Source organism: Temnothorax longispinosus, chromosome 7, assembly GCF_030848805.1.
Source record: "Temnothorax longispinosus isolate EJ_2023e chromosome 7, Tlon_JGU_v1, whole genome shotgun sequence".
Taxonomy (NCBI): domain Eukaryota; kingdom Metazoa; phylum Arthropoda; class Insecta; order Hymenoptera; family Formicidae; genus Temnothorax; species Temnothorax longispinosus.
In genome coordinates, this window is record NC_092364.1 from 8,494,157 (window position 1) to 8,512,567 (window position 18,411).

The 18,411-nt window shown below is 33.3% G+C and overlaps 2 protein-coding genes across 7 annotated transcripts; one reads left to right on the top strand and one right to left on the bottom strand.

Annotated features, from left to right (window-relative positions):
• Nucleotides 1-1,490: 1,490 nt before the first annotated feature.
• Nucleotides 1,491-15,072, top strand: LOC139815694 (putative ATP-dependent RNA helicase TDRD12). 6 transcript variants are annotated; one of them, XM_071782772.1, is made up of 22 exons: nucleotides 1,493-1,806; nucleotides 1,917-1,975; nucleotides 2,051-2,166; nucleotides 2,250-2,384; nucleotides 2,762-2,804; nucleotides 2,901-3,091; nucleotides 3,188-3,462; nucleotides 3,545-3,747; nucleotides 4,435-4,579; nucleotides 4,659-4,743; nucleotides 4,827-4,991; nucleotides 5,897-6,052; nucleotides 6,718-6,870; nucleotides 6,938-7,181; nucleotides 7,299-7,442; nucleotides 7,559-7,740; nucleotides 7,844-7,969; nucleotides 8,045-8,193; nucleotides 8,260-8,433; nucleotides 13,781-13,949; nucleotides 14,163-14,342; nucleotides 14,417-15,072. In XM_071782772.1, the coding sequence occupies exons 4-22, from the start codon at nucleotides 2,340-2,342 to the stop codon at nucleotides 14,636-14,638; spliced, it is 3,051 nt and encodes a 1,016-aa protein (XP_071638873.1). In that variant the 5' UTR covers nucleotides 1,493-1,806; nucleotides 1,917-1,975; nucleotides 2,051-2,166; nucleotides 2,250-2,339; the 3' UTR covers nucleotides 14,639-15,072. The 6 variants fall into 6 exon arrangements, with proteins under 6 accessions (XP_071638874.1, XP_071638873.1, XP_071638871.1 ...); XM_071782770.1 differs by having other exon boundaries at nucleotides 1,493-1,766; nucleotides 1,864-1,975; XM_071782768.1 differs by having other exon boundaries at nucleotides 1,493-1,766; nucleotides 1,917-2,166.
• Nucleotides 15,073-15,290: 218 nt separating this feature from the next.
• LOC139815695 (transcription termination factor, mitochondrial-like) lies at nucleotides 15,291-18,093 on the bottom strand. The gene is made up of 6 exons (XM_071782774.1): nucleotides 17,919-18,093; nucleotides 17,048-17,680; nucleotides 16,673-16,769; nucleotides 16,421-16,574; nucleotides 15,899-16,228; nucleotides 15,291-15,806 (listed from the first exon to the last, which is right to left on the bottom strand). Exons 2-6 carry the CDS (start codon nucleotides 17,627-17,629, stop codon nucleotides 15,434-15,436), a joined length of 1,536 nt encoding a protein of 511 aa, XP_071638875.1. The 5' UTR covers nucleotides 17,630-17,680; nucleotides 17,919-18,093; the 3' UTR covers nucleotides 15,291-15,433.
• Nucleotides 18,094-18,411: the final 318 nt, after the last annotated feature.

The following is an 18,411-nucleotide window of genomic DNA, read 5'->3' on the forward strand; positions in this document are numbered from 1 at the left end:
CATTAGAAAGATTATTATTTTAACTACAATTCCTTAGGTTTTTGTTTACCTGGCTCGCAAACTTGCCAAGAAAATACATCACTTCCGGTAAAAATTTTAGTGTTTACCATATGCCTTGTGTTAAAAATGCGAATTTCAATACTGATATTTTTTAAATTTTTATCGTCAACCTATGCTAAAGGTTTGGGCATCGGTTCGTTGTGGTTCACTTTACAACATAATTTAATTTCATAAAGATCTGTCGTTTTATGATCGAGGTAAGAGCCTCCTTAAAGAGATTTCAAATCTGTAAAGCCAATTCGAAGAAAATCATACACCTATAAATATCGGTCAGTATCAGCCGGTTCTGCCGACAACCAGTAATGCTGGGTCTACAATGCGAGTCGTAAAGTCGTGAGTCGCAAGAATTGACCAATCACAGTCGATTATTCTCCTCAAATTCGTCTGTGATTAGTCAATTCTTGCGACTCACGACTTTGCAACTCGCATTGTAGACCCAGCATAAAGCCCCTTGCACAATGCCAGGCAACAGGCAATACTTCTTCTTCTTCTTATTTTATATTAGCTCCTGCAGCTTTTCAGCGGACAATACGGCCAGATTTGCCACATTGCCACTGTTTGTTTAACAAATACTACGTTTACGCGAGCGTTACTTCTGTAGTAACTTACGATAATTCCAGAATTCCTTCGCGTAAACGGGATTTTGTATTATATAGTAACTTACGATAATTTACTCCGCGTAAACGAGTGATATATCGTAAGTTACTACAGAAGTAACGCTCGTGTAAACGTAGTAAAAGTCTGAATCACTGATTGCGTAGCGAAGTCTGAGTGGAAATTACTGAAAGTCTAACAATGAGTGGAAATTGTGATTGCATTAGCAATCTTCAAAAATTATTCAGGACAAAACACGTCCGAACACGTCCACAGGCAACAGGCAATAGGAACAGGGAATAGAAATCAGAAATCGTGTATAAATGCAGAATAAACAGTGACAATAGACACAGAATTTCCGTCACGTTGGGAAATTGTGGGGGTCGATTGTATATCTTGAAATGAGGTAAAAATTACAAAAGTGAGGAAATTTACTAGCGTATCTACGATTTTATTTGTCGAAATCTAGTAAAATCTGTTCACTTTTGTAATTTTCACCTCATATGGCGTTTTCGATTTGCTACTCGACCCGACTCGGGTCGCATAGATATGTTGTATGTATATTCGGTATATTCCACGTCAAATGATGCTAGAGTCCTGTATACATGATGCGACCCGAGTCGGTTTGAGTCGCAAATCGAAAACAATTGCGACCTCCTGGGTTGCGTTCCAAAATTCACTCTGGATAACTAAAATCTATAGTTTATGTCGCGTAGTAACATATGAGCATTTTAGTTAACTAGAGTGAATTTTGGAACGCAGCCCTGTGCTTATTGCCTGTTGCCAACCAATCATAGCATTCGAATTTTGTAGATTGTAATTAACGATTTTTTGGTTATTTCCATTGCCTGTTGCCTGGCATTTGTGCAAGGGACAAGGACCGATGGTCTTTAACAGTTATTTATCTCAATCTCGTCACCTCGTCAGTGCTATTTGTTACTTGCCAGACGTACTTTCGCTAAAGGAAAAAGTTGTTTCTTTTGGCATAAAAAATCGCGTCCTGTACTCCTTATCCGCGAGTTACCTTGTATAGAAGTCTTTACTACGTTTACGCGAGCGTTACTTCTGTAGTAACTTACGATATATCACTCGTTTACGCGGAGTAAATTATCGTAAGTTACTACAAAATCCCGTTTACGCGAAGGAATTATCGTAAGTTACTACAGAAGTAACGCTCGCGTAAACGTACTATTGAATATTCTAACCCAGTATTAGGATCAAGAAAAAGATTGAAATTGTGGGGAAAGTAACATAAACTATAGATTTTCAGTACTGGCAGTGAATCTCATACTCACAATCAGTGAATCTGTGAATATTGGCGGTTAAGTATTCTTGGCGGGAATCTAATTTGAGGTTAGGTTATCTCTTTGTTTACAACAATTATCTTGCCATGCAGCCTCGCATTACGCGAATGGTCACTTAAACCAAACTCTCGACGTATCGATTCAAGTTTCTCCTGAGTTAAAGTGTTACCGTCGAAAAAGGATATATTGCTCTTTTATCTTTCAAAAGGTAAGTTGGAGTCTCATGTGAAGAACTCGTGTAGGTTATCTTTTAGCATTTTAATGATTTTTGGTTTCTAAAAACTGACACAGATCGACTGAAATCCTGTTCATCAAAGAGAAAAAACCTAAAGAAGTAATTTACAATTGCAAGTATATTTTTTTATAAATCTATCAGAAAAGATGCCAGTTCTCGAAAAATCAGCAAGTGCATATTTCAATCACAAGGTAGGGTAAAATGTAGTAAAATGTGACAGATAAGTACAAACAAAATAGAAACATGGACTGTACGTAAGAAACAGAAAGGCAACTATACTTCGTCCAACGAGAGATCATGGTTGATCAAACATTAATAACGATAGGGCACAAAGTCGCAAAAAGGTGTTCGTGTTAAATTATTTTTAGTTTTAATAGTGTTGGACAATATCTATTAAAAATAAAAATAATTCAACGCAAACACCTTGTTGCGGCTCTGTGCCCTATCGTTATTTATGTTCGATCAACCATGATCTCTTGTTGGACGGAGTATAGATTGTTAGTGATCCAAATAAATACAAGAATTTTTTAGATATGATTGTAAAATATTACAAATCTCTTCATTTCAGGGCAATAATTCTCAAAACATGAACAAGTTTCGTAAGCATCAAGGTAATGTTCATATTAATAATGTTCATACTTCATTTATAGCGATGATACATTAGACAAATTAAATTACTCAACTATTAAATCTTTATTTAATTTCAGATACAGCCATTCCTCCTACAGCCAAAGCAATACGAGTAAGAAACGTACAAAATCCATATATCATGAGAGCTTGTGAAGTTGAAAAGCACAAAGAGACACTCTATACGATTCAATCAAAGTTAATAAGTTTTATGAAAACAGATACTTATTTGAAGAAGAAAAGAGATGAGGAAAATGCCAAAATTGGTGACGTAAGTTTCATGTTCTCTATTGCATATGAGTTATAATTGTCTGATATCTTATACAAGTTACATTTCTCGTAATATAAGATACTCTTTATCTTGCAGACGGTTTTTATACAACTTAATCATCAAGATGGAATAAATTTACCATCATTTATTTGCCGTGGTTTAATAACTTGTATTAAAAAGGATGGAACATATTGTATTCTTTTAGTGGATCATGGTACTAGCATTGAATTAACTAGGGATAAACTTCATATATTTCCACAAGATGTTGTCTCTGATGCGTATTTAACGAAAACCGTGGGTGTATTTGGTGTTTTGCCGATTTGTATGAAAAAGAATGGTGTCGTGTCAAATGATTCTAACGCTACTGCAGTGTAAGATGTACACTAGATTTATTTCAATTACAGTCATTTTGTTTTTTTACAAAAATGTTTAAGAGATTGCAACTACTTAAAGTGTTGTAGAAAAGTGGACCGAAGAAGCCATTCAGTTTACAAAACATCTTCTCAGCACATCTGAAATTGTACACTTTGATCATTTAGTCACGGACGAAAGTAATGGAAGAGAATACGGAGAATTTTATTGTACCATTGATAAAACTGTCATATTATTAAGTGAAGCATTATTCATTAATTATCATGCACTTTATATAGAAGGAGGTATGTAAATATCTCAAGTGAGACTTTCCTATAATAAATCTATTAAAATTTAATATTATCTATTAAAATAGATTCAGTTAGTCGCATATCTTTGCACTACTCGGATATTTGTGCTAATAGCCAATTTTTGTATTATTTCTTTTCGTTGAATTTTGACTACCTACTTACTTTTTACTAAATTTGGTCACAAGGACCAAGTAATCTACTAATAGTTTTTTTTTTACTTTTTGGACTTACATTTTGTACTTTCCAACGAAGAATGTGTTTGCTACTACGGTTATTTTTGATGGATTCTCATCATAGAAGTGTTACGTTACTTTAGACATCTCGGTTAATTTTTAATCTTTGACTTATTATTATGTTCGATTTTGATCTCAGTTTTCCACTTAATTATTCTAACGCTTTGAATATAAACCTGATTTCTTTTATCTGTAGGATATAATTATTTTATTTTATCTGTTTAATGTAATTTCTTGTAGTTTTTTGTTATAATATTCTGAAGAAGTCGAAAGAAACGTTAACTGTTTTTTGTAACTTTTCACTAAACAAGTTTGATTTTAATTTATTTTGTTAACATTCTTATTCAATTGCTCAAAAATTGTTTTGTCTGTCACTTTTATTAACTCTTAAAATAAATTTAATAACATTTGAATGATATACAATATTTATAATTTAATTGGTATATAGATTTATTGAAGCTTGTTGAAACGTCCACACAACTTAAAGAAAAGTGGTACATTTTACATGTAAAGTTTTCAAGAGATAGAGAAAGAAGGAACAACGCAACATGTATTAATGGACTTAATAAATCTCACACAAAATTTTTTCTCAGGTAAAAGTATTTAAAGTATATATATAATTGATTATATAGAAATATTTATGTTCCTTATGTTTTTGCTATTTGTTATCAGTGAGAAGATTTTGGTACAGAGCTCAATAGACTGTGATGCCTTAAGTGACATTACAGACCTTAGATATCCTAATGGAATACATGAGGTATATGATCCAGTAAATACATTTGACAGTAATTCGATTGATTAAGAGTGTAATAAAAATATATTTTAAGTATATCTTTTTAGGGTTGGTTTGAGAGCATCAACTCTACTAGACCAAGAAAACTTCAATCTTATATATGGCCAGCTATAAACAACGGTTTAAACGTTGTTGCTATTGGATCGTCACAATGTGGTAAAACGAGCGGATGCGTAATGGCTGTTTGTGGTCAGATAGCTATACGTAAAAAGGTAAAGTAATTTTGTTTATACGAGTATTATAAAAAACAAAATGTCTTAAATTTTTATCAGGCTTTCTAACCATAGCGTAAGCAAAATATTTCTTACAAATTTATATCAATAAAATATGTATATATGTATGTACATACATACATACATACATGCATATATGTGTATAAAAAAATCTTTTATTAACACATTCCGTACCGGATTAATTTTACGTGATTTATTCTCTGCTCATTTAGTGTTCCATAATAATTACAAAACTAGAAAACTTATAAAGAAAAGGACCTAATGCAATGCAAAATAAAATAGATATTTTTATTAAACATGAGGGGATGCTGGAGTGACGGCCAAACTTCCTCGATGTCGATAATGTCAACATTTCTAATTTTGTTTTTCCTATATCTGTCTTTGTCTAATGAAATGACATCTGTCCTTGTTCGATTGCTGCGCCATCTCTGCTTAGTAGCCTGCGTGTATATTTTTGTGGAAAATATACACGATTTCTTCGAAGCCCAAATTTTTTTTCAGGCTTTCAATCTTAATTTTAACGGTACGTTTTAACGGAACATTTCATTTCGTACATATAATCTATATACAACTGTTTATATTAGAAAATATGGTAATAAGGTGACAGCATTTTTACATTTGTTTTCAATTATCACTTTTTTACATTCTCACTCTTCATTAGTACCTATACTTTACTCTTGTAAAAGGATTTTGCGATCTATAAAGCCGTTTCAAAGAACGAGCCCTGACTGTTTTTGTCGGTAATTGTCCCCTGTCCAGGATCCCCTTCATTTAATATGAAAGTGCTTATCATCGATAATAATCGAAAAGCTAAAATATCAAATTGCCTGAATTGAAAGTCCAGGATGGAACATGTTAATCGATATAAATGATATCTGTTTCAGGAAACACGTAGTGCAACTCGTCCGTTAGCATTAATTTTATGTGCCTCGTCATTTGAAGTAATCTCTGTTCAATCTTTGTGCCAGTCATTTCTGCGGTCATTTAATAATATAAGATCCGTCGCAGCATTTAATGGCAAATCGGATAAATCAGTAGCGGTAAATTTATCTATCTATATTTTTACGAAAATTGAATATCTTTTTCACCTTTTCGGTGTAATCGTCGATTTAAATCGACAGCCACTAAGCGTTTACGGCCGTGTGTCGATTGATTTGAAATAAAGTATGTTTTGGCGTTGCTATTGATTTTCATTTTATTTTATTATTTATTAAAAAGATACTTGTTATTAGTTTTTTTTTTAAAGAAGAAAAAAAATTTTTGTGTTTGTGTATAACAATGACAAAAGGTCTGAAAGGAGAAATCCGTTAAGATGCATTGTAATAAAAATTGCAAAAGACAGCACACAATGTTGTAGAAAATGTAATATTGGTTTGGGCTTAGTACTACGCTTCGAAATTTACCGTAATCAGATTTTCCTAAATTAAATTCTACTTATTTGTTTTTCTACTTAGAAAATAATTATTATTTTATGATAACTTTTAATTTCTTATCTAAATATGTTTTAAATATCTTTGCTATATGTTACTATCAATAAATAAAAATTAACTTCAGAAAATGTTAAAAAGAAATAGAGTTTTCGCGTAACTGCGTAAGTACTATCGCGTCTCATCGGTCGTTTAATAATGCTAAGTGGTGAATATTTACTGTACCGAAAAGGTGTAGCTGTAGAAGATAAGGAACTCTTCATTTGTGCTTCTTTCAGGCAATGATATATAGCGGCTGTCAAATCTTAGTGACCACACCGCGATACTTGGCTCGATTCTTGAATGAGTACAAAAATCTATTGTCATTCGATAGACTTTCTTATTTAGTGCTTGACAATGCCGACATAATTTTGGATAAATATTACAACTCGGTCAGTGAAACCATTTAGGATTAATTGCCATAGAAAATTTCTAGAATTTTTTTCAATTTTTTAATAGGTGGGAGAACTCTTCAAAAAACATAAGATAATCGAGAACCGTGAACCACGAGGTGATGATAGGCCGATATTGCAGATAATTATATCTGCCACAAACTGGACAGTTCAGATTAAGAAATTTGTACATCTCGCGATGTATAATCCTTATATATGCATTGCGTCATTTATAGAAGCTGTTGTTTTTAAGTCTATATGTCCGAAACTTTACATTTTGAAATCTACATATAAGAATGAAAAAATATTAGGTAAGAAAAATCTGCAAATAAAATATGAAAATTTGGCTGTATCAATGTAGATTAATTATATTAATTATACATAAAATATTAGATTTCTGATGTATTTTTGAATTGTTTCAATGTTAGATCTATTGAAGGATGATTACACCACATTGAGAACAGCGATAGTATGTGTAAACGCTAAAGAAGCCGAAGAGTTAAATAATTTTTTAACTTTTACAAAGAAAACTCTGCTAATTCATGAAAAAATGAAAGCGTTCGATATACAAGGTATAATGACATTTTAATCACATTAAGAAATGTTTTATTTTTTATCTAAATTTATATTGATTTAATTAGTGTTTTTTATCTTTTTGAAAATTATATATTAATTCGTGTATTTGCAGCTTTACGAGAAAGTTGGATATCATGTGTATGCGGTTATTATCCAGTATTGATATGTACTGATCCAGTACTGTCTGGCCTTAGTTTTACTAATATTCAATGGCTGATACATTATTCTGTATTATTAAAACTCAGAAATGAATTCAATTATAGGTTTTCTCTACTTTTAGATAATATGACACAGGTAATCATTAAAATGGTCATAAGATTGCTTTTTTATTTTACTGAGCAGGTTATTATATTAAACTTATATTTATTTCTGCAACTAATACTATTTTAAATTTAAGGATGCTACTAACTGTAAAATTAGTATAATTATTGACGAGAATAACGATGTACAATTTCGAAGTATAATAAGAATACTGCAGCGAATGAAAACTGTAATATCTCCGGAAATGTTAGACTACGTTCAGGTAACCTAATAAGATGTTACTCCTCAAAATATCAATTTATTACGGTTTTTAGTTATTTATGAAATATGATTCTAGCGAATAGCAATTACATTAGAGAAGGATAAGAAAGATTATGCTCTATGTGACAATGTGAAATCATTTGGCTTCTGCCAAGACCAAAATACCTGTGTATTCAGACATTGTATCCTTCCTGAAATCGATGCGCCAATAACAAATATACAGATGTAAGTAATTTTCTATTGGCTCATCTCATATTGTTATTTAATGTTTTCAAGATCTTATTTTTACAGCAATGATAAGGTGAAGTTGATGGTATTATATGTTCACGATACGACGCATTTTTCTGCGAGGATTATTGAACATATTCCACATTCCGATGAATCGAAAAAAATAACGTATTCCAACGTTGAGTACATGCAAACTACGGCTAAAATACAAAATTATTACGGAAATATTGAAAATAGGTATGTACTGAGCATATTCACAATTTTCTTGATATTATTTGTTCTTATATATTCTTTGAATTTCTATGGTATATACTTTCTTAAGGGGATGCTGGAACCGTCTGTTTTACCGGCATTTTTTGTCGACACGTAGCGTCGTATTAATTTGACAGAATAAAAAATCTTTCTCCAGAATTGCAGTACATACATTAATGATTCGGGGGAACTCCGATTTTATATAGAAAACGAGAAAAAATTACGAAAGTACAGATTTTCTTATCCTACTTTTATCCCAATATGGCGTCTCGAGTTGCGGCGAGCTGTCAGCTCGTCACAAGATGTATTTCATATAAGAGATATATCATTGGTACGAACGCGAAAACAAGTTCCCCCGAATTGCACAACAAGAAAAACATCGATAAACCCTCCAAATCAAGATTTGGAAGCGTAATATAAAAGTATAATGTCGATGTGCATCGTGCGTATGTGTGCGTGCAATGTAGCGTGCTATCCTTGTCTATATCTTTGTCTATATAAGGACAGATATAGTCGATAACATAGAAGATGGTAATTTTGTCGGTTATACAGACGGCTCCAGCATCACCTTAAAGTCCGCACAAAAATCTAGGGTGCAAAACGCGATTTTATATCAAAAGCACCAAAAAATTAAAAATATTACTTATTGGGGCACATACACAGCTGTCACCTGACGACAATATTTGCTTAAAACAAAAAATCTACAGTTTATACGTTCATAATGTTTATCATCCACCCTTGGGAAAACATGTAGGAATAATATCGTGTAAGTAGAAGTAAGATTCAATGCGTACAAAAAAAGATCATCTAATAATTATTTTAGTAATGCAAATACGGATGTAGGATGACAAGAAGAGCAACAGTAGTTGCCGGATCTTGCGTAAGATGGCGAGCAATCGAAAAAAGGACAGATGTCATTTCGTTAGACAAAGACAGATATAGGGAAAACAAAATTAGAAAGGTTGACATTATCGACATCGAGGAAGTTCGCCAGTCACTGCAGGATCCCCTTAAGGGGATCCTATAGCGAAGGCCGAACTTCTTCTCTCGATGTCGATAATGTTAACATTTTTAATCCTGTTTTTTATAGGCGATTTTTGGCGTGACTCTGGTATAAGCAACCAAAGGGTACTAAACTGCACCAGAACCAATAGCAACCACCGATAGCAACTTTGGTATATGCATGTACCAAACCATACCAAACAATCTCCAAAAATCGCCTTATCTTATATATCTATCTGTCCTTGTCTAACTATATCTGTCCTTGTCCGATTGCTGCGCCATCTCGCTACACGCAATACTGCTTATCCTATCAACCTGTATGTGTTTTTGCACATATAAAAGTTAGATACACTAAACTTTTTTTCTAGGCTTAGTTCTAATTGCACGATCTTGTTCTTAAATGTTTTCCTTAGGGCGTTTGTATCTCATTTTTTTATATATAAACTGCAGTATTTTTGTATTAAGCAAGTATTGTCGTCAGCTCTATATGCCCAAATTTTTAATTTTTTTTCGTTTTTGATGTAAAATTGACCTGAGTGCTCTACATTTTTGTGTGTACTTTAATTCTGTAAAAGAATTTTGCAATTCCGTAAAGCCAATTAAAAGTTTAATGCATATAACTAAATGTCGGTAACGACTGCCACTATAGGATCCCCTTAATTAAGGGGATGCTAAAGTGACTCAATTACCGACAATTACAGTCAAAGGTCTAATTTTGAAACGGCTTTATAGATCGCAAAATCCTTTTACAGGAGTAAAGTATAGGTACTAATGAAAGGTGGGAATGTAAAATAATTAGTAATAATTGAAAAAAATTAAAAATGTTGTTACCTCATTTTCTAATATAAACAATTGTATAAGTAATATGTACGAAATGAAATGTTCCCACCCTTCAGAAGACGTGCACAAACAATAACGTACCTTTGAAATTGAGATTGAAAGCCTGGAATAAAAATGAGAGCTTCGAAGAAATTATAACCTATAACCATGTCTATCCTTGTCTATCATCATTGTTTATACAAGGACAGATATAGAATTCGGTCGGTAATACAAACGTCTGTAGGATTTCCTTAATTTAAAAAATATATAGGGTATTTTATTTTAATTTCTCCAGGCAAATATTTTGAAAAATATGGAAGATACGGAATAATGTTTCAGACAAAAGTTGCATGGTTTGAAGGGGGCTACATGCTATAAAATATGGAATTGACCTTGAGTAACCTTTTCAAGGCTAGGTCAATATAATCGATGTTTTCTTAAATGGAACTCCCCATTTTTTATTGCGTATTTTTGTAGTTTTTATTGAGACGTTTTTAAAACACTATAATAAAGCTCTCTTTCGTTAAGAATTTTCTGCTGTTTCAAATTTTGTCAATATTTTTACTATAAGTATGAAATATCATAAAGTATTCACTTTTTGATGACCTTGATACTTTTATACTTAGAATAATGAAAGAAATCGATTTTGTTGTAAAAAAAAAAACAAAAAATTATTTTTAAAAATTTGCATTTTGTAAACGCATTCAATTTTACAAAATTGCAAATGTAAAAATTAAGGTAATTGTATAGATGGGGGATCACCTTGGATGATATTGATATTTTAGTATGTTGTCAAGGTCACCCTCCTGAGTGACCTTCAGAAGGTTTCAGCCCGCGCTCGTTATTCGTTAGAAAGTTATTAACAAAAAAAGTTTGGAAAATATAGCAGCTATTTTGATTATTGGAAGGCATAAATAATATGCAGCGGTAATTATGCAGTAATAGAGACCACTCTTAGAAGACCTTGACCTTGACATATGTTTTCAAGGTCATGAGTGACCTTCAGAAGTTTAAGTGTTTAAAGCGCGTCAACTTACCTATGTCTTACTCAGGCCGAGAGGACCGCAGGTTCGGACATTTGGTTTACGCACTCGATCGAGCGGCCGGTGGTGCGAAGCTACCATCCGTGGGATTATGCCTGAACGCCTCTAAGGCCGTATTTTCTCTAGTCAAAGGTGGCAATGATATCTCTAGGAGTCTCGTGAGTCGAAAGGCTCAAAACAATGTGACACACTTACTAGGCAGCCGGTCCTCGCGGGCCGGTCGTCGCACGAGCCCGGTTTGCCGTACGGCGCCTCTGCCCGTCGTCGGGATCTCACCGCTTACGACGGCACGGCGTCTAACGGTCGAACATGAGTTTCGCGAGTTCGATGTCGAGACTCGGAATCGTCTGTAGACGACTTAGACCGAAGGTCACTCAGGAGGGTGACCTTGACAACATACTAAAATATCAAGGTCATCCAAGGTGATCCCCTCCGTCTATACAATTACCTAAATTAATATTATTATTCGTAGCTAGGAACGGCAGTTCAAATATGCACAAAGGCAATAATATTGTAAGCTCGTATTTGGTCATTTGACTTTTGACGACCTTGAGTCATAGCGCGTTGAGCTCGTGATGAGAAGGGCTACAAACGTAGGTGTTTAAAAAATTATGTTGCCATTTAAACATTGAAATAGATCTTTATTTGTTCATAACGCTTCTACTCAAGGTTAAATTTCTTTTATCAAATATGTCCTCCCTTGATACCATACAACCTTGTAAAAACAGTAATTTGATATCTCGTATCGGTTTCGGAGAAATTCAAGTGCGTTGATTAAAATAAGACCCTGTATATACAGGGTATTTCTAAAGTCCCTGACCCAGATCCCTGGATCTCGAAAACGATTTTAGATATGGAAAAACGTTGAAACATGTTCGATTATTTGAAGGGGCTGCTTATTTTATGCTAAAAAAATCTCTTAGCCTTCTGGGGGGGTGGAGGTGCAAGTAAAAAATTTTTATTGGGAAGGAGACCGGAACCTCTAATTAGAGCCCCCAGAATCTCTTAGAAATCTTAAAATAAAATCCAAAGAATGCCTTTGATAGTATTCACTAAGAGGAACATTTTGCCGCAAAATTCGTTTCTTTTAGCATGAGTAAAAAAATCGAGAAAGGCTCTTTTGTAACTTTGACCCCCCCCCCCCATAACTTTTGATAGGGTGGTTGTAGCGACCTGCGGTTTTCACAAAAAAAAATTTTTTACTGGACCTTTAAAACGAGCTACAATTTGACCCCCTTCCTATTTAAAATTTTTTATTTGCACGTTCCCGCCTCCCTGGGGGCTAAAAAATTTTTTTTTGAATAAAATAAGCAGTCCCTAATTCAAATAATCGAACACGTGTTTCAGCGTTTTTCTATATATAAAGCCGTTTTCGAAATCCAGGAGGCTGGGTCAGACCTTAGAAATACCTTGTATATCCAAAAGGACTGTGTTTTAAAGATCGATAAAAAATCAGCGCGCAGTTTTCTTATTACGAAATGGGGAGGTCCAGGTTCGAACCCTAATTGGGGTGATATTTTTTGCAATAAATTTTTTACAGTGACTTAATAAGGATGCTTATTAGCATCAAAATTTAAATCGATTATCGATTAATGTGGATTTACTGTTCCAACAAAGAACTGTGTTTTAAAGACCGACAAAAAGTCGGCGCAATTTTCTGAGTTTGGAAAAAGTATACAAAATTCACACAATATCATTCTTCTTCTTATGACGCCGTCTCCTTTCGAAGGTTGGCGATCCAAATGGCCAACATAGTCTTGTTTTCGTCAGCCATTAAGATGTTTTGGAAGAAATAGTGTAGTAAGGGTTCCGTTCCTTTTCTATACCGCAGTGCAGAAGCCGGGTTCGCTCACTGTTGCTAGACGCCTTCCGGTGTTCAGTACTCTACCGCTCACGCGCTACAGCCTGATTCTGATGAAACTGCTGCCTTTCATCAGTGCTAGATTTTGGTCCGCCCCGAGTATTTCCTCGGTACCCACCCATATCTGGGAGGCATTCCCTGATCCGCCACCTGGGGAGACGCCCGATGGAGGATCTAGCAACCTCACACGGCATCGCCGATACCCCCTCTTTCCTCCACACATCCACCTGGAAAAGCGGTGGTCATGTAGGGTGAGTTCCCCATTGGGAGGGAGGTTCGACTTGGTGACGTGCCCCGAAAATTCCGAGGACACGTGCACCCGGTAGCCACCGCCGCCTTCCACCAGATTCCCGCCCCAGATCCCCGAGAAAAACCCCCGCAGGATTTGTGATACCTGCCTGGGATCGAACCCGGATCTCCAGAACGTGAATCCGCTGTTTAGCGTTAGTGACTACAACTCATCTGCACGGTATCATTAGAACAATTATTATCATTAGGCTACCAAGATCCAGTCTGGACCATAAATGACGTTTTTCTCTTTAATTGATTGTATATCACATTAGTCCTGTTCCATTTACAATTATTGTATATGTATATTTAATTATAGGAAAATGTGTACCTCGACAAATGTAGGTGATATTTGCGTTTTGGAGGAAACTATTGACACGTTTAAACGAGTACAGATTAGACGCGTCAGATATGACAGAAATTATTCAGATGAAAAATTCGTAGATGTGAGATGTATCGATAGTGGTATTATACACGAATATATTGATGTAAGATTATATATTATTATATATTATTTAATATTATGTTCGAGTTTTGCATTCAACATTTTCTTTCAATAACATGAATATTTCTCAAAAAATAATATAAATGATCACGTTTTATATTAAATATGAAATATGATTATGTAGATCTAAGTATGTTATTTATAATGATTTTTTGGATGTTATTTCTTGGTATAAACGAATTTTTTGATATTTTAGGTACGTAAATTAATGCACATCCCAGAGGAATTATTAAATCTTCCAACGCATGTTGTCGAAATATTTTTAGCTGATGTAGTACCATGGGACGAGGAATATATGTGGAATCAATATACTAACGAACAGGTGCACAAGTGGTTCGCAGAAAATTTTGATGGAAGGTCTTATATTATTGGGAAAGTAAGAGTTTGTCAGATTAGTAAGAGAAAAATATACGAGAGAAAGAAAATATATGATGAATGAATTATTCGCAGATTTGCCTTCATCTTGGAAATACAATATGGTTAGACGATTTGAAAATTGGAACGAAGTTAATTGGTCACCCCGACTTGATAGGATCTTCTTTAAAAAAGGAACTACTCTTAGGGAATTTTGCAGTTTGGAACAACAATCATTTATCGAGCCTGTTGAAACTTTGCAGAAACTGCGGGTTGACAGAAATCAATGGTCACGACATAAGTGCTGCACATAAATGAAGCAGACTTTTACTATCATTTGTAAAAATTGGGTGATTTCGGGAAGTCAATCGTTTTCTTAACGTATATTTATAGGAAAAGATTGATACAATATTTTCGTCTGTTTTGTATTTCTTTAACTGCGAACATTGCATACTGGTGGATGTAGAGCTCTAGGGATTCCTTTTAGGTATAAATTTTTAGATATGAAAAATAAAGGAAAATAAATATAATTGTTCTCCATTCTCTCTGTATGCGTACATGCTGTTCTATTTTCTTATATTTTTCAGTATTGTATGTAGAATCAAATTATATTTCTTTAGAAAAAAAGAAATATTGATCAAAATAAATAGGAATTCCAGGGATTTTACATCCACAGTTGAGGATAAATTTTTTGAGACTGCTGTGTATTAATTAAAACTGAATAAATGTGAATAAAAATAAAGTATCAAGTGTGCATGAAAATAAGTATTAATTCAAAAAATGGATGCAAAACTATCTGTTTTAATCTTTAAATTGATCACAAATAATGAATGTAAGAAATAACTGAACTCGAGTACTACCTTTGGATATGTGAAGTATATCCAAAACACAAAAATGCTATTATTGATATAAACAATGATTAATCGCACTTTATTCGATATATTCGGAGTTTGTATTAATAACATAGGTAAACAGATTTTCTCTCATTCTTTTTATTTCATATTAGCTGTGTAGTTGAAATTTTATATATATATACATATAGACATATTTGTTTTTTGCAAGTTTGTACATTATAAAAATAGTTAATATTGAAGAAATACTAAACATTAATTTTTATGTATTAATGTTCTTTGAATTTTGTGATCTGAGTTTATATCGATCTAATGTTCTTCGATTACGCAGTATTAAACTGATTCTTAGCGGTATACCGGCTTCTTTTAGTATTTGAATTCGCTTACGCAGTGTTTCAGTATTAAAGTAAAAAACTCTTGGATGTGTTATTATGTCGTTACCCGTTATACCATTTTGTCGCAGTACATCGATCAATTCAATTACTTTTTTAAACTTTACTCGTAAGATAGACGGATGTTTTGTAATTACTTCTTCAAGGAGCTTTTTGTCCACATCTAATTGATCGAGTAAGAAATTTTCAACACTTCCGTGTTCTTGCAACAGTTTTCGCCGTAGGTTACTCATCTCTATATGGCTGTATACAAAATAAAAAGAGAATAATTGAATTATTTTTATATTAATACACTAAGTTTCTATATATTTATTGTTTTTATAATTTCTACATACTGTTCAAACACTCGCTCAGCTTGTGTTAACACTGCAAGATTTGGAAGAAGACCTTCCTTCTTTAACATCTCAATTCGATTCTGCACAGTTTCTATATTGAAATAGAAGACTCGTGCATGCCGTAATATTTCATCGCTAGTAATTCCATTCTGATGTAGTATATTGATTAACTGATCCAATTTCGCTATATTTACCCGAAAAACACCTGGCATTTTCTTGGCAGCCGAATTGAGTGTTTCTTCGTCAACCTTCAATTTATTTTGCAAATATTCGCTAACATTTTCACATTGTTGCATTAAGCTACGTTCTACCTTATTCTTTTGAATGGCCCTATACGTGAACAAATAATATTTTGTACTCTATTTTTAAATACTCCATTTATTTTGCATATCAGTATGTTCATGCAAATTTTTTAAATTTTATTTAAATAAAAGAATAAATAAAGATAGGAATATCATAACAAAATATAATGGAAAATTATAAATAAGAATTTTTTATATCTTATTTTATTATCAAATCTACCTTGATATAACTTTAAGCGGACATCGTATAGCCCACGTTTTTATCTTTAACTGTCCTGTATCTTTATACAACTCGCATCTGTGACGTATATGATTTTCGCTATATCGAAGTACCCATACATCTTTTAGTATATCGTTATTGCTTACATTATATTCTGCAAAAGCAAAGAGATTACTTAAAATTAGTCTTTTTTACAGATATTTTATTAATTTCAAATATATATGCTTATTATTTAATCACACATTAACTTACCATGCAATATGTTCAACTTCTTATCTATAGAGGAAACTGGAATTTTCATTAAGAATGAATTCAGTACTGTTACTTCACATAACCGTTGTATGCTGCACTGGAAAGAAATACAATTTTATAGCATATATTATAACATAAAACATAATATATTATTATCCAACAAATTTTCTATTTTAATTCAAGTTTTTTCCCCACAAATGACCAAACTTTTATCTTCTATATTTTAAGAAATGTTAGTTTTCTTACAAGGAAGAATTATCTTCTATAGAATGTCTCAAAAAAAATTTACAACATATTATTTACTAAGAATATTATGCAATTTGTATATAATCATAATTGACAACCCAATATCTCTTATATTAGTTTTATTTGTACCTCTAATTTATGAGAAAGATATTCCATTCTGTTATATGTATAAGAATCCATATCCTGTTGAGTATAAAGTACATAATTTGCTAATTCCTCCTGAGTCAAGCATAGCCATGGTACAAGCTGGTTATTGTCCATATTAAGAACTTTAAGACAATCAAGCTTATCAATGAGTTTATTGTTTTCATGCGCCAGCAACCAGACATTGTTTATGATAGTACTTTTTTGCATTCCAGCCTCTATCAGATTGTAATAATTATTCAGAATATTCGCCCTGGATCTCTTTTTTAGCTGCGGATAGTCCTCGACAATTTTGTTAATTTCCATTCTTGATATACCAAGGATCTCCACGAGGGTATTCTTCAAGATCCGTTGAATAGGTTTGTAGTTCATGAGATATTCATCGTAGTTCGATATCTTGCAGGTGTGATCCACTATGTCCACATGCTTGCAGAACATTCTACTTTGCGCAACAGACTTGATGAAGAGCGAATTCACATAACATGACAGAGCCGGTTTCAAAACCTGTGGCTTGTCAGGCTGAGGTTTCAGCAAAAGACTCATCCGTTGCATCAGTTGCCTAGCCATAATCTTCTGTCTTAAAATACTTTGTGTACCTCGTCTTTATCATAAGATGCCCTGTCATTGAATATTTTTCGTAGAAAATATTACAGAACGTTTACTGTCGCATTTGTTAATCTTAATACTTTTGTTAATCATAATTTTTTGTTATGCACTCATAACCTATGCATATCGAAGAAACGGAGTATCTTGCTCTTTTTAGAAATATTACAGTGAATCATGCCATGTATTCGCGAGTGAATTTAGACAGATTGATATAGTTCGTAATTTAGCAATTAATTTAATTTGCGCATACCACATGCCAGAGAGAAACCTGAGAGCGGCCACCGGGATCATTCCGTTCCAGCCTCGACACTGGCAAGCTTCGAGCGGGGAGAGAAGGGCAGACATACGATCTGCTGTCTTTTCTCGCTTGAGCTGGCTTGAGCTGTGACGTAGCTGCTTAGCACACGCTGGCTATGCCACGATGCCATGCATTTCGGGTATCGCTCCTCGCGTCTCGCCGAGTCTCGAGTTGGCAAATCGACGATGCGCTATACGTTACATTTACATTTATATTTACAAATTTTAATTTTTATATTTATAAATAAATAAATAAATAAATATTATATATATATATATTTTTTTTTTTGAAATTTATAAATATAAAGATTGCAAATATAATTAATTAAAAAAATATTTATAAACATAAAAACTAAAATTCGTAAATGTAATGTATAGAAATCCCCGTTCTGGCCAATATGCTCTTATATAAAAAAAAGTCTTACTTTAAAAACCTTTACTTTAGC